Source organism: Hippocampus guttulatus, chromosome 5, assembly GCF_054856545.1.
Source record: "Hippocampus guttulatus isolate MCC_2025c chromosome 5, RoL_Hgut_1.0, whole genome shotgun sequence".
NCBI classification, from domain to species: Eukaryota; Metazoa; Chordata; class Actinopteri; order Syngnathiformes; family Syngnathidae; genus Hippocampus; species Hippocampus guttulatus.
In genome coordinates, this window is record NC_141265.1 from 563,051 (window position 1) to 588,500 (window position 25,450).

Below are 25,450 nucleotides of genomic sequence, written 5' to 3' on the forward strand. Positions count from 1 at the left end.
CATCGGCATCATCGACCGGGCCTGGAGGGAAGTCTCGCGCCTCGCCCTGCGATCCGCTTGGAAGACGCTCTGGCCGGCTTGCCTGCCGCAGACCGACTTGGAGGGCCTCGGCGCGGCGGCGGTGGAGGACATCGTGGCCATCGGCGCCGCTCTGGGCTTGGAGCTGGACGGGCGAGATGTGGAGGAGCTGGCGGAGGAGCAGCCGGACGAGCGGCGCAAAGAACTGAGCACAAAGGAGCTTCTGGAGCTGCAGAGAGAACAGATGAAAAGCCGCTAGGCGGCAGGAAACCGCGAGCGTTGCCGGCGTCAGAGAAACCAATGGGCGCTCGCTCGGAGAGAAGCGCCGGCGATGATGTTAAAAAAAACGAAAATGTGGCAGAATGAGACGAGCGCTTTGCGCTGGAAATGGTGAGAGTGGAAAGACAAAAGGGACGAACCCAACAAACGTCATGATCAGAAGATAAGAGGACCTTTATTTGTCCCACACTGGGGAAATTTGCAGTCTACAGCAGCAAAATTGGGGGGAGGAGGGGGGCAGAACCCCCCCCCCCACAGGTGTTTTGGAAGAAGCCTTTTTAAAAAGCGGCCCTCACTAAAACGCAATCATTGTCGTGTCCTTTTCTCATCAAAACAAACAACAACAACAGTGTTGACATTTTTGTCTGATCCGTTCTTATAATTGCTTCTGTTTGTTTGTGTGTGTGGGGGGGGGGGGCAAAATGCCTTCTTGCGCTTCATGTTAGCTTTTCATTGAGCAATTTTGCGCCATCGTTTAATGTGCATTTGGATGCGCGAGCGCCCTTTGCACTGGGGAAAAAAACAAAAGTATTTGCTTAGTTCTTGTTGGGATGATGCTCGTCGATTGTTTTTTTTTACGCGCGCGCTGAAAATGAAATGCTACGATCATCAATGACATCGATCAATGAGTATTTTGCACATGTGCATGCGTTTTGTCCGTGTGTCGTTTTCCTTTTTTTGGTCAAGCCATCTGCTGAGAAAAACCTTTTGGTTGCTCTTTGTGCGACAAAATGTTCTCGTTGCTCACATGTTATTCCTTCTCAAAATGTTTTGCTTTGTAAATTGGAAAGAATGACTCTGTGTTGTGATTTTTTTTTCCCTCACGCTCTCAAGTTTTCCCAAAAGTGCTAAGAAAGCTATCTGAAGATTTTTTTTTTTTTTTTGGTCAAAGAGCTTAGAAAAAATGCCGTCGTTTAATTGTACTCCATGTTCACCTGCTGTCCCCAATAAAAGGAGCACCTACGTTGACCAATTCAAGATCAACTCATCCATTGTGCTTTAGCTAGAGGAGTTCAATTTGCGGTGATCGTGTGTCACGTAGCAAGGTGGTGGTGGTGGTGGTGGACCCCAAAGAGCAGGCGGGGGGGGAGGAGCAAGTTGTACTTGATGAATTGTATTCAAATATAGAGAAAACGAAATCCAAAACAAAAGCTTGGCAGAAGCTTAAAACCTCACTAACAGAAACATGAGCGAAACAAACCTGACAGGAGCCAACAGCACCAATGAGCCGACACCGAGCGCTCGGGGCTGGGAGTCCTTTTAAAGCCGCTAATTACCTAATGACCAACAGGTGTGCGGCTGCAGGGGAGGGGGGGGGGAGCCCTACAGCGCCACCTGTTGGTCACAAACCGAATCATGACATCATGTCAGTGATCCTGACTTGGATGATGGCTCGGTCTGGGGGTTTTTTTTTGGGGGGGGGGGCACAAAAGCATCCCTTGGTGCCTTGCAGGGCACTCAGTCAATCTCATACTGTATTTCGTTCTATTATCAAAGAAAAAAAAGAGTTGCGTGAGAGAAGAAAAGAAGGTAAGCAGCCCTTTTCTTTATTTGCTCTTTTTTTTTCCAGTGCAAAACAAACATTGAGGAGGGTGAGCATTGATATTGCCGTAGATGAAGGTAAGCATCTATTTTGGAACCTTTTGACAATCGTCCGCGGCTCCTTCGCCGACGTCACAGCAGCAGACGCTGGGACGGCGGGGGCGTCTCCACCTTCGCTCCCGCCGAATGAATTTTGCCAATCCACGTTTTGGTGATCTCGGCGCATACGACGTTGGCACGCCGAGAACCGACTCCTATTCAATTCGTTCGCCTTCCGTCTAACGACCCGGATGGAAGATTGGCCACGCCGAGCCCCTCCTCGCTTGGTCCGTACCGGTCGAAAACATTTATTCGCTCTCCGCGATGTGTTTGCGCATGTGCTCAGTCAAACTGGCCCGATGGCCGTAAGTCTCTCCGCACACGGAGCAACTGAAGGGTATTCCTCCGGCGTGCGTCCTCATGTGCGTCAGCACGTGCTCCTTGCGGGAGAAGGCCTTGCCGCAATCTGAGCAGCGGAAGGGTTTCTCTCCGGTGTGCTTCCTCATGTGCGTGGCCATATTTTCTTTCTGCGAGAACGTTTTGCCGCAGGCGGAGCACCGGAAGGGTTTTTCTCCCGTGTGCGTCCTCATGTGCAATTCTATACTTCCCTTCTGCGAGAAGGTTTTCCCGCAGACCGAGCAGCCGAAGGGTTTTTCTCCGGTGTGTACTCTCAAGTGTCTTAGCATCGGTCCTTTCTGAGAAAAGTCCTTGCCGCAGAACGAGCAACCGAAGGGCTTTTCTCCCGTGTGCGTTCTCATGTGCGTGATCAAAGTTTGTTTTGTAGCAAAGTTTTTCCCGCAAAGGGAGCAGGTCACGCGTTTTTTACACGCCCGCGACGTTTCCTTGTCACCGGGAGCCGTCGCCTTTCCGGAGCCTTTCCGCCGTTTGCCGCCGCCGTCGTCGCTCCCCAAAGAGACGCTGCCCGGTGGGCTTTGAGGACGGAGCGCCACGTCTTGGGCATCTTCTTTTTTCACGGAGACAACGATCGGCGGCAACTCGCCGATGTCGGTCTCCTGCTCTTCCTCCTTAATGTGGGGGTGCTGTCGGCCATCCTCTTCTTTAACGCGGGGCGCCACTGGATGCTCCTCTTCCTCTTTCACACGTGCCGGACGAGGGGGAAGTTCTTCCTGCCGACCAGTCAGCCGCCGGGTGTCTTCGAGACACAAGCAACAACGCCGAGGCAGGTTAGATCGCCACATCCCGACCTTCTGTGAGCCAAAGCGCGCGATGTGGTCAACGTGGCATTTTCCAAACAACAGCAACAACAAGCGTCCAGCATTTGTTAGCCACTCGTCAGTCGCATCTGCCGCAATATCAACAAAAAGGATGACGATACAAAGAAAGGCATGATATTCGTTGTTACTTTCGCTGTCTGCATCGCTCCTCAGAAGACTTTCCATGTCGTCGCCGAATGCGATCAGGAAGCTGCGGGACCCCTTGGGTGGTTCGCTTTCGTGCTCCGCAAAGACCCCAGTCAGTGTCTTCCTCTGGAGCCTCCCGATCTCCCCTGGGGTTGAGGGCTAAGTTCTTCGACGGGTTCGTGGAGGCCTCTCACACACACACACACACACACACACACACACACACACTCAACTCCTCAATTTCAAACGGGGACAATAAAACTACGGAAACTGCACGACCGGCCAAAAAGCAATTCGTCAAATTGTTCATCTAATTTTTTTCCTCGATTCTTCGTCGTGTACGCACAGCTCCAACGTTAGCATTTAGCCAGCATGCGCACACGTCCAACTATCACAAGCGGACTAACAGGAAAGGTCGACTCACCAAAACTGCTGGCGTTTGATTTGATCTGGGTATTGCTACTAAGCGACCGCCAAGTTATAACTTCAACGTTCTGAATCAATGTCTGCTAAAGAAACGATTGCGTTCATTTTTCTGCCCGTCCAGTTTTTGCCTGTAGGTTGGGTGCGCGTGCGCAGTCTTACCGGGGTTCGGCGACGCTCTCGCGGTCCGAATCTTCTCAACGGGACAGTCATTTTTTCCCCCCGCCGGTGCTTTAATATGAGCTTTTATTTCGATCACTTCCGTTCCGTTTTTTTCCTTGCAATTTTGCAGATCTTTATGAGCACATCGTCAGTGACGTCACACGGCCGCCATCTTGGGACGGTATTGACAACGTGAAGAGACCGATGGACGGAAGAGGTGCCGCGAAGAGCACAAAATCCACATGAAACGCGACTTTTGACAACATGTGTTATTTTATAGCACTTACGAGAACAAATGCGTACATTTTAGACAAAGAAAAATGAAACCCAATTTGATTCCATCGACTTCAACCCAGTCTTGAATGTCACGAAGGGGCCCAAAAGACATTTATTCTTTCTCCGTGTTGTGTTTCCGCATGTGTTGCGTCAAGCTGGCGCTATGAGCATAGCTTTCACCGCACACTAAGCAACCGAAGGGTTTCTCCCCCGTGTGCGTTCTCGTGTGGGATACCAGATGGGGCTTTTTAGAGAAGAATTTCCCACAAGTTGAGCAGCGAAAGGGCTTCACGCCCGCGTGGCCTCTCGCGTGCGATTCCATACTTCCTTTCTGAGTGAATGCTTTGCTGCAAACCGAGCAACGGAAAGGTTTTTCCCCGGTGTGCGTCCGCATGTGCGTCATCATGTTCTCTTTTTGAGAGAAGGTTTTGCCGCACGTCGAGCAAATAAAGGGCTTTTCTCCCGTGTGCGTCCGCATGTGCGACTGCATGCTTCCCTTTTGCGAGAAGGTTTTCCCGCAAACCGAGCAACTGAAAGGTTTTTCCCCCGTGTGTATTCTCATGTGTCTGAGCATCGGTCCGCTCCGAGAAAACTCTTTGCCGCAAAACGAGCAACCGTAGGGTTTCTCGCCAGTGTGTATTCGCACGTGCGCTTCCAAAGTTTGTCTCGTAACACAGCTTTTGCCGCAAACGGCGCAACAAAAGGGGGTCTCTCCCGTGTGCGTTCTCGTGTGCGTGACCAAACTTTGCTTTCTTGAGAACGCGGCGCCGCAAACCGAGCAACTAAAGGGTTTTTCTCCCGTGTGCGTTCTCATGTGTCGATTCAATGTGGATTTTTTGGTGTAACTTTTATCGCAAAGTGAGCAGGTCACGCGTTTCTGGGGCCCCCGCGACGTTTTCTCGCTGCCGCGAGTCGTCTCCTTTTCGGAGCAGCTTGACAGTTTGTCGTCGCTTTCGCGGTCCGCGTTGCGGCTCCGGGGTTCTTGCGCGCGGCGACGGTCTGACGGCGGGGACGCCCTTAAGAGGGCGTCCGACGGTGGAAGCCGCGGCTGCTCGGGCCGTTCGTCTTCGCTCTTCACCGAGACATCAGACAGAGGCAACTGGCTGACAGCAGCCTCCTCCTCTTCCTCTTTGACTTGGGCGGACCGCGGCTCCTTCCGCTCCAAATCGGACTGCGTTTCTACACCACATTGGGCAAGAAAATATTTTTTCTCCTGTTCTCGTGTGTCAAATGTTTTGTAGCAAAATCTTGAGCACAAAGTGAGCAGATAACACGTTTTTTTTGTGTGTACATTTCCTCGTTGCGAGGACTCGCCTCCTTTTCAGAGCATTTTGATTGCGTGCCGTCACCTTTCCATTCGGCGTTGCTCCTGAAAGTTTCTTCCATGTCGAGCCGAGAGCTTGCCCGGTGGAAGCTGGGACGACTTGGGTCGCTTTTTGTCTTCTTCTGCACCACAGAGAGATGAGTCTGGGACAGGTCAGCCTCCTTCACTTCCTCTTTGGAGCGTGCGGGCGTGGGGGTCGGGTCTCTGAAGCTTCTTGCCCCTCCTTCAAATGACTGAATCCTGACACGCAATCCGCGTGGTCGTCTCCACCCGGTTACGTTAGCCTGGAGCTATCATACACCAGCGTAAACATTCCAAACGGACGTCATAATAGGAGAAGCGGAAACTCACCACAAGTGGTCGTGGGCCAGCCTACCGGAAATGGATCATTTCAATCAGTCTCTGGGAAAAAAAAAGAGGTCATTCGTTCTTTTTTTCGTCTCGGTTTCTTCTACTCTCGTCTGTTGCTGCACCGAAGGTGTGTATGTATGTGCGCATGCGCCGTGTCACAAGGGCGGGGCTTACGCGCCATCTTCTTCTGTGTGTTTCACGGCGGTTGCAAACTGTACGACTTCATTAGCGCCATCCTTTGATTTGCAACAACGACTGCCTCGCGCAAATGGGTTTCTATTCTGAAATGATTTGAGTTGGTCCCGTCACCCTTAAAAATTCTGCGCTCCCAAATAGTTCGTGCGATGCTACTGTATCGCGCGCGTGCTTTTTGCATAGCATTTTCCTTTCTTTGTTGCTTCGATTCGATATAAACACGCAATATAATCAATACATATTAAAATAACCAAACCTGTATGAATAGGATGTACTGTAATAAGTACCATGCATGATCATTAATAATTCACGACGCATTTATTTATTTGCGTTCATTCGGACACTTTCGGTCGTCCATAAATACCGCCGCAAGATGGCGGCCGTGCGGTGACATTGACGCTTTAGCCACCGTCGAAAAAGAACAAGCGGAAGTTGACGTTGTCTCAAGTGCGCAAAGACGAAGCGCGAGGGTGAATTCTTCAAACGGCATGAAAATGTCCAAAAGGGAACTTTGGCCATCAAGAGAGGAGAACGAGAGCCAACGGGAAACATTTTGTCCCTCTCAAATCATCCGAGGTCCGTTTGCTAGTCTTCTCTTCACAAATGTTTTGGTCGGTTAAAAATAAATAAATAAAGGGTCGGAGGTCCCACTTGCCGACGATCAGCGGGAATTTCGGAGATTAGAGCCGATGAGAGTCGGTGACGTCGTTAACAAAGTTATCTGTGTTCAATTTCGAAGATCAATGGATTTATATTTCTTTATCTTTTAAAGATGAGACCCCGAACATTCCACTTTCGGTAAAGCAAGAACATTGCAAGCTCACCGGATGGATAACGGTCATTTGAACCGGATGTCTGAACACGTTTGCAAAATAAAACAATTGAAAGTCTTGTGTGTTCCAGAGGTCCGGCGGCCCAGTGAATGCCGGGAGGAATCCATGGCGCCTCGCGTTAAGGAGGAAGCCGGGGATCCTCTCCCACGCCACGTTAAAGAGGAAGAGGAGGACGCCAATGTCACAACCGTCGTCGTCGTGAAGGGCGAATGCGACGGAGGCGACAGAGACGAACCGCCCCCGTCGCCGCGGCTTCGTGGCAGCAGCTCACCGGGCCACGTGGCGGGGGAAGAACTTCCACCTCGGCAGCAGTGGGCGAGCTCCGGTTTGGATCCGCGGCCCTCCCGCACGAAGGAGGAGGAGGACAAGGCCGATGTCGGCAAGTTGCCCCTGACCGGCGTCTCTGCAAAGAGCGAAGAGGACGACGACGAAGCGCTCGACCGGCCGCGCTTTCGTCATCACGGGCCAGGCGGCCGCGCGCCACTGGACGGCCTCTTAGCGCCGCTGTCGGACAGCGACCACGTGGAAGAAACTTTGAGGGGCGACGCGGACCCTCAAGGCGCCGGCGGGCAGTCGGGAGAGGTGGCGCTCCGCGACAAGAAAATGTCACAGTTCGCCCGCTCCGTTTGCGGGAAAGGAGTGGCCAACCGAGCGAAATTGGCCCGGCGCGCGAGAACGCGCGCGGGGGGGAAAAAGTTTCACTGCTCACACTGCGGTAAAGAATTCTCCCAAAAGGGGTCGATGGCAGAACACGTGAGAATCCACACGGGAGAAAAGCCCTTCGGCTGCTCGCTTTGCAGCAAATCCTTCTCCCAAAAAGGAAGCCTGCAGGCCCACATGAGAATGCACACGGGAGAGAAACCCTTCAAGTGCTCGCATTGCGGGAAAGAATTTGCCCAGAAGGGAACGATGCTCGGCCACGTGAGGCGACACACCGGAGAAAAACCCTTCGCTTGCTCGTTTTGCGGCCAAACGTTCCGCCAAAAGGGAAGCCTGCTCTCGCACGTGAGAAAACACACGGGAGAAAAACCCTTCGGTTGCTCAACCTGCGGCCGGACCTTCTCCCACAGGGCGGCGATGGCGACGCACGCCCGCAGACACACCGGAGAGAAACCCTTCCCTTGCTCGACCTGTGGCAAAGTCTTCTCCCAAAGGCAACACCTGGTGTCGCACGTGCGAACGCACACGGGCGAGAAACCCTACGGTTGCCCGACTTGCGGCAAACGCTTCGCTCAGAAGCCCCACCTGGCGACGCACGCGCGAACGCACGCGGGCGAGAAGCTCTTCGGCTGCTCGGTTTGCGGCAAGTCGTTCTCTCAAAAAGGAGGCCTGCGCTCACACGTGGGGAAGCACGCGGGAGGAGAGAAACCCCCCAGATGCTCCCTCTGCGGGAAAGCCTTCTCGCAAATGGCGCAGGTGGTTGCGCACATGAGCGCGCACACGGGAAGGCCCCTGAGCTGCCCGCTGTGCGGCGAAAGCTACGCTCACAAGGGCAGTTTGACGGAGCACATGCGCAAGCACGACGCCAGCGGCCAATAGGAAGGATTTTTCTTGCACGTCGCCACAAAACCGATGTGCAGCCGGACCTTTCTTTGCAGCGCCTCGTTCATCCTCCGGAGATCGAGGTGGCGGCCGTCGCTTATCCTCCATCCGTCATTTCCAGCAAAGGTTTGATATTTCCCAAATGGAAAACCCGATTTTTGGTCTCTTGTCGAAGTAAGCGCAACGCTATCGTGTATATTTACCGTTATCGCTACGTGTTCGACACTACGAGTATGTTAACGCAGGTCAACGGCAAGCCAAACTCGTTCATGAGCCAGGAAAGTGAGCGTCTTGCTCCTTTATTGCGGTCTTCTTGACGGCGTTTGTTTGTTTATTGAACATAAAACATATATACAGTAATAATTTGACAGAAGATAAGGTAGATAAAAAAGTAAAAAGAAAGAAATCAATCTTCATTCAACACAGTTCTTATGTTCAAGGGAGTAGGAAGAAGTAAAAAACTTATCTAGTCCTACCCCGTTATGTGATTGTATCTAATAAATCATTTTTATATCAACCGGAAAAGAAAAAAGTAAGAAGAAAGAAAGAAGTCTCCATTAAGGCTCCTACTTTAGCCTTAACCGTGATATTTTTACAACTTTTGGTTTGTATCGGGATTATATGCTTCCACACCCAGACACTCTTGTGTCAATTTTCTCTTGTATTCATAATGGATATTTATATACCTTTCTCTATTTATCAACTTGGTTCCGATTTATCATTATATTTCATGTTTTGAATTGATCATTTTAACTCTGATTGATGTAGCTTGTTTGTACTATTTTTTTGAACTCGGCAAGCGATTTACTCATTTTCAGGTCCGTTTCTAGATTATTCCACAGATTAACACCTTTGATAGATACACTTCTTTGCTCGATGTTTGTTCTTGTTTTGAGTTTTTTGAATAAGTCGGCACCTCTTAAATCATAGCTGCTTTCTCGAATTTCGAAAAACTTCTGAATGCTTTGGCAGAGCGGGTTATTGTGTGCTTTGTACATTAATTGGGCGATTTTAAAGTCAACCGGGTCATAAAATTTCATCGTATTTAATTTGATAAATAGTGGATTTGTGGGTTCCGTATATTTTGATCTATTAATAATTCGAATTGCTTTTTTTTGCAGGTTGAGAATAGGGAGTGTGTTTGTTTTGCAGGCATTTCCCCATATTTCCACACAGTAGGTCATATATGGTCATAATAACGAAGTGTATAATGTGTACAAAGATCTCTTATTTAGCACTTCCTCGGTTTTGTAGAGGATCCCTACGGTTTGGGCTATTTTTCTTTTGACGTTATCGATATGTGGCTTCCAACATAGTTTGGAGTCTATTACTAATCCGAGAAACTCGGTTTCATACCCTCTTTCTATCTCAATTGAGTTTACCATCATTTGAGCTTGGCGTTTGATTGGTCTTGTGCCAAAAAACAATTAACTTCGATTTCTTCAGGTTAAGTGACAATTTATTTCTGTCGAACCAGTTTTTTAATTTGTTTAATTCGTTTTCTACGTTCAGTGAACAACTGTGACATCAGCTCAATGAATTGTAGAGTGAAACTGAAATGAACAGATTTAACACGTGCATTAATATCGTGTACATAAATACAACACAAGTCGTCGGGTGTTTAACAAAGGACACAAATGCGGCTCAAAGTGTGACAAACAATGCGTTTCCGCAGTACCTTCGCATGCTAATTAGCTTGTTAGCACAGATTTAGCATCGTCGTTAGCAGTACTCTGAGCTAGCTAGTTTCCAATGACAACAAATGAGGGGAAACGATCTCCGAAACTCATTTCTAAAGCATGCTAAACACGAGCAGACTTGCAGCCGTTTGCTTTCGAAGGTGAAACGAAAAGAATAGAACTCAGGAGGAGCGGTTGCAACGACCGCGGTCAGGCTTTCTGGAATGACTCGTCTGATGAAACGTGGCGTCTGCTACCCACAATGCACCGCGATAACGAAATGAATATTCGAAACACGATGACTATTAATGAAATGACCCGAAACTTTTACTGTGGGCAGAACATGTATGCTTGCCCATTTTTTTTGGGGGGGGGGGAAATGCGTCGTTCAATTCTGTTGACGTCTGTGTTCTGTAAATATCCGAGTGAAGAAGAAAATAAAAAGTTTCAAATAGAAGACCAAAAATCCAAACACTGTTGCCTTGCTTGAGAGTTCTTTCCTGTTCACCAGCGATGGACAGCAAAAGCCAAGTCGGTCCCCGTGCGAGAGACTCAAGAGAAAAGGAGCACCCGCGGAGTACGACAAAGGTTTTCGCATCCAGAAAAATGGACCGCGGCGCGGGCAGTGGCAACCTGCTGACGTCAGGGCAGGCGCCCCCCCCCCCCCCTCCTTCGCGATGCCTTTCTTCCTCCGCCATTTGGAAGGGCTGCAAACGGTCCTCCTCCAAAGCGGATGGCCACCCCCGCGGTCGAGGGCCAACTTCCTCCTGATCGCCAACCACCGCTTTCCTTTGGCAACACGACCCATTCTTTAAGATAAGAAAACCTTTATTAGTCTCGCAATTCCCGATTTCACAGTAGCAAAGTTATGAAAGGAAGAAGTAGAAGAACAAAATATAGGAGCTGCTGGAAAGGCAGCCACTCACGCGGCGCCATTTTGAAGTCAAAATAACACAACCCAACACATAGGACAACGACAACACCCCTTTGGGTCTTTCCAGCCACTGCCTGCTTCCGGCATTTATTCAAAATTTGCCCGCCCTCCAAATTTGAGACATCTTAAGCCTTTATTGTGTTTATTCTTCCAAACATCTAAATCCAAAGCGACGTTATGAGGGATTACAAAAGACTACCCGCATCACTCAAAGTGGAAGAAAAAAAAAAGAATACATTGGGTTCACAAAATTAAACTAACCCCAACAAACTAAGACGCAAATGTGAAATGGCAATGAACCCACGGGGTCAAATTTGGCCCCTATAAATTCTGCTACTCAAATCCCAAAGGGTCAAATTTGGATGATGAATGAATATATTTTGGTGTTCAGTGAACATACAGCAGTCATTTCATGTAAAATTCATCATTTTCCAAAGAAGAAAATGGCTCTTGGCTTCTCCGGGGTTAAGATCTAGCTTTTGGAGAGGCGGGGAGGAGGGGCGTTGTCCCCTTTTCTAGTAAACATGGACGGAACGCGTAGCCCAAAAACAGAGCAGGGACCCAATCCGCTACCGTCCCAGCGGCTAAAGAGCGGGTATCGGCGCCTCAGACCTCCCACATCGTCACAGTGGCTCCGCTTGGGATGACGGGTGTCCGACGTTTCTCGTCACCGATGATGGACGTGCATGTGTAGCGCCAAACTGTTGGTGTAGGCAAAGCGTTGACCGCACGCGAGACAACGGAAAGGCTTTTCTCCGGTGTGTATTCTCATGTGCGATCCCAAGTTTGACTTGACGCTGAATCGTCTGCCGCATTTCGAACAGCAAAACGGTTTTTCCCCGGTGTGCTTTCTCATGTGTATGTCCACGCTTGTTTTTCGAGCAAATTTGCTCCCGCAAACTGAGCAGCCAAAGGGTTTTTCCCCCGTGTGGATCCGCGTGTGCGTTTCCAGGTGTGCCTTTTGAGAGAACGCTTTGCCGCAAACGGAGCACTCGAAGGGTTTTTCCCCGGTGTGCGTTCTCATGTGTCTCGCCTTGTGTCCGGCTCGGGCAAATCGTTTGTGACAAATCGGGCAGATGTATTTTTTTCTCTCTCTGAGCCCGCGGCGCCTCTTGCGCGGTTGAGAGGTTTTCCTTTTGCCGGGAGGCGCCGTCTCTTTGTCAGGAGTCGTCGTCCTCTTCTGAGAGCGCTCCCGCTGTCCGCCGTCACCTTCGCCCTCTGCGTCGCACTTCGCGGCTTCGCCTTCACCTTCTCCTTGGATGTTTTCGATTTGCACCAGTGGAGCTTGGAGGCCCTCTGGCTCCCCTCCGCCGGGCCGGTCTTCGCCGGCACCGCGGTTCGGAAGCTCGGCCGGTTCCTCTTTACACCCCTCCGCGGGTTTGCCATTCGGCGGCGACGCGCTCACGGCGGCCTCCTCCTCGTCCTGCCGGGGGGGCTGCGGATGCTCTTGAAGCTGAGCGGGAACTTCCGCCTGCTGAGCAATCAGCCTCCGGACATCTACGGGATGCAAACGGCACAAAGAGTTCTGCTCACATATGGCCCCGGGGCTGAAGTCAGAGTGGTGAAAATAATAGCGGAGGTCTCGGCGATATCAGTGGCCGACCTACTTAACAAACGGACGGTATCTGCGGGGCAAACGTAACTGTCAAGTTCTAACCTGAAGCTTCCGATCATCGATGTACACATACTGAATACGGGAAATACTGTCCCATGCACAGTACCACTGTGAGAATTACACAAAAAAAGATCTATTTAAGTTGAATTGAGTTCTATTGAAATATACTGTGAAACGAATGCACAGATAACCACCTAAACCCACATCTGCTTAAAACGCATCTCTTCTCCTTGGGCTTGGACACCCAAAGAGACGACAACTCATTTTTCTAATCTTATTTGTATTCATTATTTTATTGCTCCTTCCTAATGGGGTTTCATTTCTACATTACTGGCCTTTCTTTGCACCGTGCTTGCTTGTAAAAGTGATTAAAAAAATTAAGCAGAATTGAATGCGATCCCGTCGTCTCGTTTCGTGCCGACTTCAATGGCTCGGGCCGTCACGTGACGCCGAGTAAGCGTTCCGATTGGCTGAATCGGACGCTCAAAATGGTTGCCTCCGGGCTTTTTTTTTTTTTTAAACCTCATCAGTTATTGATACAATCGTGGCAACAATGATCCCATGATATCAAGTTGACTCGCACGTATTACGTACGCGTCAACGCTTGACACGACTTAACGTTCTTGGACCGGGATTGGGCTGGAATCAACTAGGCCACCTCCTCAAACGCCGGCCCGCCTTTTTGTCAGAGACAATCGGTGTCGTTTTTAAAACCCCGATTGGCTAATAAACCTTTACGGGTGTTGAAGTGGAAATTTAGTGAACAGACCATCCATGCGTATGACAATTTGAGTCTTGCAAACAGCTTCGAGCTGTCGTCGATGCCGCTCCGTCTCTTCTCTGGCTCGGCAAAGTTGCTCCTCGTACGACGCCATCGTTCGCTCAAACATTCCGAAGATTTCATCGGCGGCCGCAAGAAGACGCTCTTTCACGAAATCTTTCAACATTTTTGATGTTTTGGACGGCACGAGGGGCACACAAAAACCCCCCCAGAGTGATAACGAGAGGTTGCTTTCCGCTTTCCCTCCTTCTTTGTTTTTTTATGGCGGTTGGCAAGTAAGTTTCGTGCGCATGACCGCCACCTACCGGTAAGGAGTGTGAACCACGTATGCCGCTAACCTATTACACCGAAACACGCACGCACACGCTGACAATTCTCTTCAAAATTTTTACTTGAGTCAACCCCGACCAAAGTAAGAATATACTGTATTTTTTTCATATTCCTTTTATGGTATTTTATACTGCTTTTCAAAGCAAAGTGACAGAAATAACATTTTAATAATGCTTTCAAAATAATTGTGAAATATTTCAAGATGCATCTATCGACACGTAAAAAAATAAACACAAACATCAACTCGGATAAATACTTGCAAAATCTGCGACACCCTCTTCATGCAGTTCACTTACCAGGCAGATACAAAAACTCGGCGGCGATGATTGTGATGCTGCACAACGCATTTCATTTCCAGCATGGGGAGAAGGCTGAAAGATTTTGATGTCGTCTCGTAAAATGTTATGCAAGCTGAGTCAAAGTCAATTCATCGATGATGTCGACTGACTTTTTTTTTTTCATCAAATCCCGAGGGCCGTCCAATTTAATCAGCCGATATGAACTCTTTTGCAATTGACCAGCTTTTTTCTTTTACAAATGAACACATTAAAGCATAAGTCGAAGATAACAATTTTTTTTTGATCAATACACCAAGGACAAGCTCTTGTAAAATGGTTCTATGTTCAGCCGTTTTTGAAACGAATTGACCAATGAATCTGTTATTGGAATTTTATTCTGACAAAATAATCATCATGGCACGATTTTTTTTGTTGCAGATTTTACAAGCTAATTTCAGCTGATGTCACTTCAAATCTGATACGATTAGAAGCGTTTTAGCCCACATTTTTTGTCTCCCTCTCCCTTGACAGTAGCAGCCTAACATACATTGATTTAGATTCACGACAGTAGTCTTGTTTTTTCTTTTTTTTTGTTCAACTTTTTATTTGAATTTGTCAACATGGTAACGAAAACCTATTTTGGTTCTTTATTTCTGTTTTCCGCAAAAAGGACATTGTGTTTTGAAGACGACAGTATTATTGCAAGTGACCTGAGCGGCCTCGATGAAAGGACCTTTGGCTGATTGACAAAATGTACCGGGTGACCGTGTAGGATTTGCATTTGAGCCACCCTGTACACACACGTGTACGCATGCGTGCCTCATCACGTCTGATGACAAAACTTACTGCAGCCTAGCTAGGACGGGGGTCGGCAACCCAAAATGTTGGAAGAGCCAGATTGGACCAAAAAAAAAACAAGAAACAAATATGTCTGGAGTGGCAAAAAATTAAAAGCCTCAAAATGAAGGCAACACATGCTGTATGTATCGATATTCGCTATATTAGCCTACTATCAAAATGACTAAATTGCCTTTTTTCGATCACCCAACCTCCCGCGATCGACCCGTTACCGCACGCACACACGCCAAAATGAGCAACAGCCATAACGGCCGCTAAGATGAATGAAGCATGGGACGCACTTTTGCAGCGCGTTAACTATCGTAGCTAAGGTGCAGCGTTGAAAAACGCTTCTTTCGGCCCTCCGGATTCCCATTCTTTGCCAGTATCGTGGGTGAATTGGACATTACGGCCACCTGCCTGGCATCCCGTCATGCTCATAGAAACAGGAGGCATATTAAAACCAAAAAAATTCCCTCCCCCATCTTTTTCCCTTTTCAAGAATTTTTGAAAAAGCTCCAGGGGAGCCACTGGGGCGGCGCTAAAGAGCCGCAGGTTGCCGATCCCGAGCTAGGACTTTTCAACTGGCGACAACGTGCTAAGCTACCGCATAAAAACACGACGGACGCAACCGCCGCCGCGACATTACGGCAGGCAGCCATCCGTCCGTTCCGTCCGTCATCCGATCCGCTCGAGCGTGCCGGCGCTTATTCTCCCTTCTTGTGGATCCGCATGTGCCGAGTCATATTGGACCTTTGAGCAAAGCTTCCGCCGCAAACGGCGCAACTGAAGGGCTTTTCTCCCGTGTGTACCCTCATGTGCTTATCCAGGCTTTCCTTTCGAGAAAAGGTGGTTCTGCAAAACGAGCAGCTGAAGGGTTTTTCTCCGGTGTGCCTCCGCATGTGTTTTTTCATACTTTGTTTGACGGAAAAGGTGGCGCCGCAAACCGAGCATCGGAAGGGCTTTTCGCCCGTGTGCGTCCTCATGTGTAGTTCCACGTGTTCCTTCCGGGAAAACGTCTTTCCGCACACCGAGCAGCAAAAGGATTTTTCTCCCGTGTGGGTTTTCACGTGTCTCATCCAGTGTGACTTGCAAGTGAAACTTTTACCGCAAACGGAGCAGCTGAAATGTTCCTTCAGCGCGGGACACTTGTTGCGTTTGCGCGACCTTTTGTCTTTCGGAGAGCCTCGGGACGCTTTGTCCTCACCTTCGCAGTCGGCGTCGCTCGGCAAAGGCCCGTCGGTGTCGTCGCTGTCTGACATCGGCGCCAAGAGGTCGTCTCGCGGCGATCCTTGGCAGTACTCTGACCGCTCGGGCGCTTCGTCGTCACCCTCTTCGCTTTTCACGCGGACGCCGGTCGGGGGCAACTCGCTGACGTCGGCCTCCCGCTCTTTCTCCTCAAAACGGGGGGGTTCTAAAGAATGTTTGAATACAAATCGAGATGCGGAATGTGTTTTTCATTTGTCTGATCATAAAACGTTTGCCCAGAATTGAGCTGCGGAAAATGACTTTTCACGAGCCTCGGGCGTCACCTTCACAATCTGCGGCGCTCCCCAAAACGTCTTGTGCGTCATCGCGGGCCGACAGGAGAGCGAAGAGGTTCTCCCGGGGTGGGCTCCCGCAGCGGTCTTCGCTCGGACTGCCGGGACGGAGCCGTGACCACTCGGGCGGTTGATCTCGGCCGTCGTCACTCTCCTCGGAGTCGCCGTCCCGTGGCAAAGCGCTGACGCCGGCCTCCTCCTCTTCTTCTTTAATGCGGCGGGCCTGCGGATACTCCTGCTCCAAAGCGGAGCTCCCCAACTTCACGTCGGGAAGTTCTTCCCGACGACCCATCAGCTGCTTCACGTCTGCGGGACACAAGCAGGGCGTAATTCGCACGGCTAGAAAATGATACGGGGGCAGAGTTAGACGTTTTTCTCTCCACCTCAAAAGAAACATTTGTTAGCATGTGAAAAAGAAGACAAGATGAAGACCACGGCGCGAGAAGGTGAGACTGGTCAGGTTCACCGGCCACGTGACGCCAAGGCGCTGTTCCAATTGGCTGAAAGCAAAATCCAAGATGGCTGCCGTCCAACCGTTGTGTTTGCCCGTTCGAATGAGCGCGTAAGCTAATCGATGTCATCCGATCGGGCACGTTCGGCGCCTTGTCCGTGTCTGACCCGGAGCCCTTCGTGGGCCGGGAATGTGCGCGCATAGACCGAATAGAAGTCCAACACTCAGGGGTGCCGTTTCGAACAAAAGACAGCATTGGTGTAGTTTTGAACGCCTTTTCCGCCGAATCAAGCGCCGCGAATGCTCAACGCAAGTTTGACGGACAGACCTTCGACGCGGATGACAATTTGAGTCTTGCAAACCGCTTCCAGTTGTCGTCGGTGTCGCTCGCTCTCCTCCCTCGCCCGACAAAGTTGCTGCTCGTACGAAGCCACGGTTGTTTGGAAAAGTCCGAAGATTTCGTCGGCGGCCGCGAGCAGTCGCTCCCTCACCAACTCTTTCAACATGTCGACGTTCTGCGAGCTCGCGAGCGGTCTTTCGCTGGAAGCGGTGGCGGCTGCTCGGCTAATTCGGGCCTTTCTCCGTCGTCGTCGCTTTGCGACGCGCGAGCAGCCCCGAGACCGCCTTGAGCCGCTTGACCGCGGCTGGAACACGTGTGCGCCGCTGCCATATTGCATGTGTCGGATCCGCCCCGACCGTCGCGAAACACTTTTGGACCAACTTTTGTCCGTCCGTTCGCGCGCGTGCGTGTGTGCGGTGTTTAAAAAAAAAAAAAGTGTATTCATACAAGAATATACTAAACGGGAAATGAAACGAAAAAGAATTTCGACAAGGCGATGACGTAGTATTCGTGCGTATGCTCCGTTTTATGCACAACTTACTGTGGGAAGGCCAAAGAAGACCGAAGCGAGATGGGTGTCAGCTGGCATGGAGCAAGAAGGTTCGCCACAGACCGGAACAAATGGAGGAGACTCGTCGCCCAATGTTGTAGGAATGCGTGGAACCAACTCAACTACCGTGGGAAAGACGCGGTGGCAAGAAAGAGGAAACGCAACGAAGACACGTTGGAATCGAGCAGCGCACGTATGATGGGTGGGAGCGGGTTAGCTCCAAGAGGGGGCGCTCATGTAACCAGTTGGGCGCAAAGGCCGCCATTGAACTCGAAAGAAGAAGAAAGAGCCCCCCCGCCCACCCACTTCACTTCAAAAGCGAACACGACGGTGGTCGAGGCGTGTCCACGGCAGCCCCAGCTGAGACCGGCGTGAATCAACAGAAGGATTCGGGCGGGGACGTATTTTCAAGTTTTTATTGGAAAAAAAAAAAAAAGATCCACAAAACGGCGTTTTAAAACTGCTTTGCTCCTCTCCACGCTCACTATTTTCCCGCCAGACGCCATGCACAGTATTTGCAAGGTCCTACTTTGACAATATCAGATCCATAATCAACATTTCACTCCCACGTGGTTTGCTGCTTATGACACAAATTGGTGCCAGAGCCGTGAAATGTGTTTTTTTTTTTAACCGACAAAAGAAATAACAATCAGACACTCCAGTTGAAGCACCTCATCACAACCAAAGATGACAGATTGACATCTAAGATTTCTGGCGCTTGAGCAAGCATTCACAGCCACCCTCGCACAGTCCTCTCGATTGCTTTCAGGTCGCCTCCCGAAATTGAACGATGTTTTGCATTCAGGTGTATTTCCAGTCACTGATGCAGATTTCGCCCGAACGTTTAACAAGCACACCAGGCGACGCTTCGCCGCGCTTTGATCTCGATTGTCGCGACGCCCTTCTGACTGGACTCACTCAAAAGAGCATCGAACGGCCGCATTCGGTTCAGAACTCCGCAGCTCGGCCTCTGACCACAACAAAGAGATCCCGTGCATGGAGGCGTAACTCCCCGGCCTCTCATTATCATACCGTCTCGATATAATCTCCCGACTGTGTTTTTTTTCTACGCTTCCTGACTGAAATCGAAAGCCTCAGGAGCCCGAATCGATTTCGTAAACTGCAGCTTGGAAGAAACTGTTCATTGACAAAAGCAACATCCTCATTGGTCCGAAATTCGACGAACACACGGAGGAAGAGAAGGGCCTCCCCCCCCCCCCCAACAATAGACAAAGGGAACGCACACCGAATATCAAGACAGTAGGGCTCTGAGGTCTGCAGACTGAATAGGGAAGGGAGCCCCGGGTGGAAAGTAAAGATGGTGAGGCAGCATTCAGCCGTTGCGCTGCACGCAAATGGAACGAGCTGCCAAAAGAAGTGACGTCAGCCCCAAGTATCAACGCAGGTTCGAAAATAGGCCCCACGCCTTGCGTACCAAAGGCGCGGTGGAAATCAAGCCGCCCTCGCTCGCCGAGCGCCGGTCCGTCGTTCACTTGTCCGCGTGGTGCGAGTGCACGTGCAAAGCCAAACTGACCTTATGGGCGTAGCTTTCGCCGCACACTCGGCAAGCGTAGGGCTTCTCTCCCGTGTGCCTTCTCATGTGCGTGACCATCGTTCCCTTTTGGGAGAAGGTTCGACCGCAAGTGGAGCAAGTGAAGGGTTTTTCTCCGGTGTGCGTCCTCATGTGCGCGACCATGGTTCCCCTTTGGGAGAAGGTTCGGCCACAGGCGGAGCACGTGAAGGGTTTTTCTCCCGTGTGCGTTCTCATGTGCTTCACCATGGTGACCCTTTGAGAGAACGTTTGGCCGCAAGCGGAGCAACTGTAGGGTTTTTCTCCGCTGTGCGTCCTCTGGTGCTCGTCCATAATTGCCTTGAGCGTGAATCTTTTGCCGCAAGTCGAACAGCGAAAGGGTTTCTCTCCCGTGTGTGTTCTCTGGTGCTTTACCATGTTTGCCTTGAGAGCGAACTTTTTGCCACAAGTTGAGCAGCCGAAGGGCTTCTCTCCCGTGTGCGTTCGCAAGTGTTCCACCATATTTCCCTTGACGGCAAATCTTTTCCCACAGGTTGAGCAGCTAAATGGTTTTTCGCCGGTGTGCGTTCGGATGTGCCTGAGCAAATTTTCCCTGAGCGAGAACATTTTCCCGCAGGTCGAGCAACCGAAAAGACTTCCCTTGGCGCCGGTTTTCATTCGCTCTTGACGAGTTGCGCTGTTCCCAGCCGCCTCCTCTCGAGAGCATTCGGGCCGTCCGTCGTCACCCGCGCGGTCTGCGCCGCTCCTCAAACTTTCTCCCGAGTCGTCGCCATCTGAGAGCGGAGCCAAGAGGGCGTCCGGTGGCGGACCCCCGTGGCGGTCTCCGCCGGGACTGTCACGATGAAGCTGCGACGACTCTCCGTCGTCTTCGGTCTTGACGGAGACGCCGGTCAGTGGCGATTGGCTCACGTCGGACTCCTCGTCTTCCTCTTTCACTCGGGGCGGCTGTGGCTCCTCCTCCTTAACGAGGAGGGCTTGTGGACACTCCTGCCCCAAACGGGAACTCCCGCACCGCGGCCGAAACCGAGGGTCTTTCTCGTGGGCCGCCGGCTGCTCGCCGTCTGCAGGACAGCACAGGAAACACAAATAGATAAGCGCATGATCCGCTTTGACGCCGAAAAAGGAATTCAGACCGGTGTCGTCCAAACGACTCGATTCAACTTAGCAGCAGTTTGAAAGACGGGCAGCGCGGGGGGGGGGGGGGGGGGGCGCTTGCCCTTCGCCGCGGGCTTCTTCGCCTCGCCGCGGCTAACGGTGTCTGCAGACCCGAGGCACTGGGCAGGAGCTCCAAGAATTCAGGTGGGGCAAGGCCATTTCAAGATTTGAAAACAAAACAGAGGAGCTTCAATAGAGCTGTATAGGCAGCGACTAAAGGGATGCCGGAGTAGGAGTGACGGCAGCGTTCTGGACCAACTGGGGATGCTTCACGGAGGATCGGCTGACTCCAAAGTCAAGTGCATGAGAGTAATTCGGCCTGGATGCGAAATTAAAAAACGTTCGGATATGTTGGCGCTCAGCTTCAACACAGGCATGGTTTGGTTTGTTTGTTTTTCCTCGCTCCACTCGCTACGAAAAAAAAAAAGTGTGAAGAGGCGAACACAGAGACAAGACCGTCGTGGGACTTTAAAAAATGTCAAATATGTTGTCGATTTATAATAAAACATTGATCAAATATACAGGTCAAGTCCGACATGAAGCCTGAGTTGACTGAGCTTCAAGCGGTTCAAATCTGTTCAAAGTGAGCTCAGCAGTCATTTTACCCATAAAATAGCCCGTAAAGGAGTTTTGTTTCGAGCACCGTCTTGTCGACATGGCAATAACCGAGGCGACATCGAAGTTGCCACGTGACGTCACGCCAAGGCAGCTTTCTGACCGCGCGATTGGAGAAATCGGGACGGCTGCCGTCTCTTTTGTTTGACTTGCCCGTCGAAATGAACCGATGGTCTCGCCTCATCCTCACCCATCCCGGCGTGCGCTGATTCTCGTCAGTCTTTGACGGCGTCGAATGTAAGTATCGAGCAGACGCGCAGTGCCGAGGCCTACCTTTGACGGCTATCACCATCCGCGGATGGCAAACAGCTTCCAGTTGCCGTCGGTGTCGCTCCGTCTCCTCCGTGGCGCGACGCAGTTGCTCCTCGTAGGCGGCGACGGTTTGCTCAAAATGGCCGAAGATTTCGTCGGCGGCCTCAATCAATCGCTCCCTGACTAAATCTTTCAACATTTTGTTGTTGTCGAGAGTACAGCCGGCGCACGACAACGCGCGAACGTCGCACTTTGTCCTTCGTCGCCGCAGTGGGAGCCGCTACGCCGACTTCCGCCTTTTCTTCTTCGTTGCTTTGTCAGTGGCGCACGTTCGACCCGGAGGCTCGTTTCCGCGCACCACGTGACACCAACGAGGAAGAAAGGCGGCCCCCGATCATCGCAGCCTAGGCGTGGATGGGGGGTGGCGAAATTTGCAACGTTTTGACGTTGTTCCACTCAAAATGTTGAGAGAGTTGGTCAGGGAGAACTCTTCGGCCCATCGCGACTTACGACGAGCAACTTTGTCGAGCCACAGAGGAGAGCGAGCGACATCTCGAAGCCGTTTGCAACACTAAGATTTTGCTACGCGTCGAAAATGGCAATTCAATATTGACTCTGATGTCCTTTATCTAATCATGGCGTGGAAAAACCAATCGTTGTAGGATGGATATGATCTGCAAAAAAATGATTGCGATATTTTGGGATTTTTGTTTTTGGTCCGTCTCTCCACGCGGCCCGGAACTCGACAGGCCCGCCAATCGGTGGTTGTGGATCCGCCTTTCCTTGTGTCCCGTAGGCGTTGAGCAGCTGATTGGTCTCCTCCCTGCAGCAGAACGACCTACTCTGCTGCAGTGGCGGACTTCTGGTTTGAAGCCGGAGCGGGTTAAGGAGGCAGAGGAACACCCGAAGCCTCCCCATCAGAATCCGAATCATCTTTAACGGCCAAGTATGTAGAACACACAAGGAAATTGTCTCCGGTCGTGCAGGCTGCACTCGTATTATCAATTAACAAGCGACTACGATAATCGAGGACATGATGTATGAAGTAGCAAAAACTTTTAGTCGCTCGCAGTGTCAGGAAACATTTGCTCAAGAGAAATCTGAAGTCACACATGAGCTGAATCATGACGAACGTACGACGGCACATTTACTGCGCTGTAAAATTGAAATGATGTCATGTTTTTGAATGAGGGGGATGGAAAATTCTATTGAAAAAAGGGATCAATTTCACCACTTAATCAACAAAGTAATCGATTATTAAAATTTAAAAAAAAAACTTGTTGTTTTTCATTGTGCAACGACGTATTCGTAACGATTGTAACGCGTGTGTTCCAATGGTCACTTGGACAACATTCCGGGGAAGTCGCAATGTCCCATCGCTGGTGGGAAACTCTTTTTAGCACGGGCCACGGGGCCGCTCGCCTCGCAGCGGGTGGGCGGCAATCTTCGAAGTAAAAAAAGCAGCGCGCTGAACGGCGGCGGCTTGTTTAGCGCCCACTTCTCCCCTGGGTGGGTGTCGCCGCCTCGGACTTGCCGGAGAACGTTTGGCCACAAGCCGAGGCACCCGGGTCCTTTTCTCCCCGATGTGACCTGACGTGTCTCTCCAAGTTTGACTTTCGAGAGACGCTTTTACAACAAATGGAACAGCGGAAGGGTTTTTCTCCAGCATGTAACCTCGCGTGAGCTTCCATGTTGCCTTTCCGAGAGAAGGTTTGGCCGCAAGTTGAGCAGCTGAAGGGTTTTGCCCCCGTGTGCGACCTCATGTGCGTCAGCAGGCTCGGCTTTCCAGAGAGTTTTTTACCGCAAGTAGGGCAACTAAAAGGTTTTTCTCCCGTGTGCGATCTCGTGTGCCGTTCCAGGTTGCGCTTTCGCGGGAAAGTTTTGCAACAAACGGAGCAGCTGAAGGGTTTTTCTCCTCTGTGCGATTTCATGTGTCTCTCCCGGTTTGTCTTTCGGGAGAAGGTTTGCCCACAAGTTGAGCAACTGAAGGGTCTTTCTCCCGTGTGCGCCGTCTGGTGCGCCACCAGTTGGCGCTTTTGGGAGAAGAACTTGCCACAGGTGGCGCAACCAAAGGGTTTCTCTCCACCGACTTCTCTCTTGTGCGATCTCACGTGTCTCTCCAAGTTTGACCGGCGGGAGAACGTCTGACCGCAACTTGAGCAAGTGAAGGGCCTCTCTCCTGAGTGCAGTTTCATGTGCGACACCATGTTTTCCTTTCGCGAGAACGTCTGACCACAAGTCGAGCATAAAAAGGGCTTTTCTCCCGTGTGCGTTCGCATGTGGTTTTCCAGACTTCCTTTCCGGGACCACGTCGCGCCGCACACTGAGCAACTGAAGGGTTTCTCCCCGGGCTGCGCCCCCGCGCGGCCAGGTGTCCGTTGTTCGCGAGCGAGGCTTTTGACGCAAGCCGAGGCGCTGAAAAGTCTTTTGGAATTTGCCTCTTCGGCCCCTGAGCATGTCGAGGGTTGGTCGCCACCTTCGCAGCTCGCGCCGCCCCTCCAAGGGTCTTCCGCGGCGTCGCCGTCTGACGGAGGCGCTAAGACGTCGTCCGGTGGGGGTCCTCCTCCGCAGCCGTCTCCGCTCGGGCTGCCCCGATGAGGCCGGGACCGCTCGGGCGCCTCGTCTTCCTGATCTTCGCTTTTCACAGAGACAACCAGCAGCGGCAACGCGCCGACGTGGTCCTCCGCCCCTTCCTCCTTTTCCTCCTCTTCCGCTTGGATACGAGTCTTCGGCTCCCCGGAGCATTTCGACCGTTGGTTGTCTCGTGCGCGGTCTGCGTTGCTCCTCAAAGACTCTTCCGCGCGGTCGGACGGTGACCGCGCGGCCAAGAGGTTGTCTCGCGGTCGTCCTTGGCGGCGGTCTCCGCCCTGACGAAAGGGTGAGCGCTGGCGTGGCTGGTCCTCGGTCTTCACGGAGCCAACAGTGGGTGACAACGTGCTCGCGTCGGCCTCCTGCCTTTCCTCCTTCACACGGGGGAGCCCCTCGCCCTCTTCCTCTTCCTCCTTCACACGGGTGGGCCGCGGATCCTCCTGCTGCAAAGCGGAGCTCGTCCCCGGCGACCGAGGGCAAAGCTCGAGCTCCAAGTCACAAGTCGAGCAATTCAAAGGCTTTTCTCCGCCGCGTGTCGCCAAGCCGACCTTTCCCGAGAAGCTGGGAGCAAATGTTGCGCAACTAAAGGGTTTTTCTCCCGTGTGCGCTCTCAGGTGTTTCTCCAGCCTTCCTCTTGGAGACCGCGTCGGGCTGCAAACGGGGCCACAAAAGGGTTTCTCGCCAAGGGGCGTCCTGGCGCGTTCGATAGCGTGCCGCTTTTCTTCCGAGTCATGGCCATCGTTGACTGAAAGCGGAGCGAAGAGGCCGCCTCCGCGGGGACTCTCCCGATGCAGCCGCGACGGCTCCGAGGCTTCGTCTTCCCCGTCTTCGCTTTTCACAGAGACCACGAGCAGCGGCCACGCGCTGACGTCGGCTTCCTCCTCTTCCTCCTTCACGCGGGAAGGCCGCGGACGCGCCGCTTCCTCTTTGACGTCAAGCGGCTGCGAGCCGGAGCTCCCTCCTTGCCGGTGAGGGGGCAGCTCATCCCGACTCCCGTTCGGCTGCTGGACATCTGCAAGACAAAAACAATCGCTTACCTTGGCGTAACCGCTGTCGGTCGTTTTGTCGATCAGAACAACTTTCAGGTTCGACGGTGGTGGAACGACTTCTCCGAGTAGCCCGACCACCAGTCACGACAACAAATTCAATCCATGCTCGAATAGGTTCAAGAACTCAAATGTTTTTTTAACAAATTTGGGTGGAAGGTGTAAAAAAAAGAAAAAAACTGTTGGGACGTCTTGTTTTTTTTTTAAAGCCAAACAGGGCAACGCACCGGCATTGTCTTTTATTCCGAATGGTGACTCGCTTTATACTCAAATAAATGACTCGCTTTATTTGAGTCGTGATTGCAAATGGGAAAGGCAGAAGAAGAGCAGCGGACCCGCGGACAGACCTTGGCTGGACAACAAGACGATGACATTCTCGCCAACGGCTTCCGGCCGTTCGCCTCGTCGTTGGCACGACGTCATTGTTCTGTCGAAGGCGGAAAATGCGTCGCGAGTCGCTCCCGCAGGGCCAACTCGTTCGACTTGCACTCGATTTCAGCTGGTCTCCGGCCTCTTTTTTTCTTTGTTGTTGATTTGCCGCGCCAACTTCCGCCTTTTTCTTCTTCGCTGGTGGTTTACGG

The 25,450-nt window shown here is 51.4% G+C and overlaps 7 protein-coding genes across 10 annotated transcripts; 1 reads left to right on the forward strand and 6 right to left on the reverse strand.

The window, feature by feature from the left end:
- Positions 1–1,828: 1,828 nt before the first annotated feature.
- On the reverse strand, positions 1,829–3,657 carry LOC147204488 (uncharacterized). The gene is made up of 2 exons (XM_086111149.1): positions 3,242–3,657; positions 1,829–3,031 (listed from the first exon to the last, which is right to left on the reverse strand). The coding sequence occupies exons 1-2, from the start codon at positions 3,276–3,278 to the stop codon at positions 2,187–2,189; spliced, it is 882 nt and encodes a 293-aa protein (XP_085967275.1). The 5' UTR covers positions 3,279–3,657; the 3' UTR covers positions 1,829–2,186.
- Positions 3,290–5,920, reverse strand: LOC147204489 (uncharacterized). The gene is made up of 4 exons (XM_086111147.1): positions 5,776–5,920; positions 5,450–5,714; positions 3,825–5,279; positions 3,290–3,426 (listed from the first exon to the last, which is right to left on the reverse strand). Exons 2-3 carry the CDS (start codon positions 5,484–5,486, stop codon positions 4,213–4,215), a joined length of 1,104 nt encoding a protein of 367 aa, XP_085967273.1. The 5' UTR covers positions 5,487–5,714; positions 5,776–5,920; the 3' UTR covers positions 3,290–3,426; positions 3,825–4,212.
- A 481-nt stretch (positions 5,921–6,401) lies between these two features.
- LOC147204490 (uncharacterized) lies at positions 6,402–10,481 on the forward strand. Its single transcript, XM_086111099.1, has 2 exons — positions 6,402–6,546; positions 6,874–10,481. The coding sequence occupies exons 1-2, from the start codon at positions 6,459–6,461 to the stop codon at positions 8,340–8,342; spliced, it is 1,557 nt and encodes a 518-aa protein (XP_085967225.1). The 5' UTR covers positions 6,402–6,458; the 3' UTR covers positions 8,343–10,481.
- On the reverse strand, positions 9,820–13,592 carry LOC147204491 (uncharacterized). Of its 2 annotated transcripts, XR_015100912.1 has the most exons (3): positions 13,343–13,592; positions 11,571–12,455; positions 9,820–10,833 (listed from the first exon to the last, which is right to left on the reverse strand). XR_015100912.1 is itself a non-coding variant. In XM_086111151.1 (2 exons), the coding sequence occupies exons 1-2, from the start codon at positions 13,518–13,520 to the stop codon at positions 11,626–11,628; spliced, it is 1,008 nt and encodes a 335-aa protein (XP_085967277.1). In that variant the 5' UTR covers positions 13,521–13,592; the 3' UTR covers positions 11,019–11,625. The 2 variants fall into 2 exon arrangements, 1 of the variants encoding a protein (XP_085967277.1); XM_086111151.1 differs by lacking the exon at positions 9,820–10,833 and having other exon boundaries at positions 11,019–12,455.
- Positions 13,593–14,339: 747 nt separating this feature from the next.
- LOC147204492 (uncharacterized) lies at positions 14,340–17,946 on the reverse strand. Of its 3 annotated transcripts, none has more exons than XM_086111107.1 (3): positions 17,673–17,946; positions 16,332–16,646; positions 14,340–16,213 (listed from the first exon to the last, which is right to left on the reverse strand). In XM_086111107.1, exons 2-3 carry the CDS (start codon positions 16,630–16,632, stop codon positions 15,507–15,509), a joined length of 1,008 nt encoding a protein of 335 aa, XP_085967233.1. In that variant the 5' UTR covers positions 16,633–16,646; positions 17,673–17,946; the 3' UTR covers positions 14,340–15,506. The 3 variants fall into 3 exon arrangements, with proteins under 3 accessions (XP_085967233.1, XP_085967232.1, XP_085967231.1); XM_086111106.1 differs by having other exon boundaries at positions 17,283–17,946; XM_086111105.1 differs by having other exon boundaries at positions 17,120–17,946.
- Positions 17,947–18,083: 137 nt separating this feature from the next.
- Positions 18,084–21,434, reverse strand: LOC147204493 (uncharacterized). Its single transcript, XM_086111132.1, has 2 exons — positions 21,256–21,434; positions 18,084–20,273 (listed from the first exon to the last, which is right to left on the reverse strand). The coding sequence occupies exons 1-2, from the start codon at positions 21,431–21,433 to the stop codon at positions 19,171–19,173; spliced, it is 1,281 nt and encodes a 426-aa protein (XP_085967258.1). The 5' UTR covers position 21,434; the 3' UTR covers positions 18,084–19,170.
- Positions 21,435–22,716: 1,282 nt separating this feature from the next.
- Positions 22,717–25,407, reverse strand: LOC147204494 (uncharacterized). Its single transcript, XM_086111086.1, has 2 exons — positions 25,217–25,407; positions 22,717–24,835 (listed from the first exon to the last, which is right to left on the reverse strand). Exons 1-2 carry the CDS (start codon positions 25,290–25,292, stop codon positions 22,722–22,724), a joined length of 2,190 nt encoding a protein of 729 aa, XP_085967212.1. The 5' UTR covers positions 25,293–25,407; the 3' UTR covers positions 22,717–22,721.
- Between the last annotated feature and the right edge of the window lie 43 nt (positions 25,408–25,450).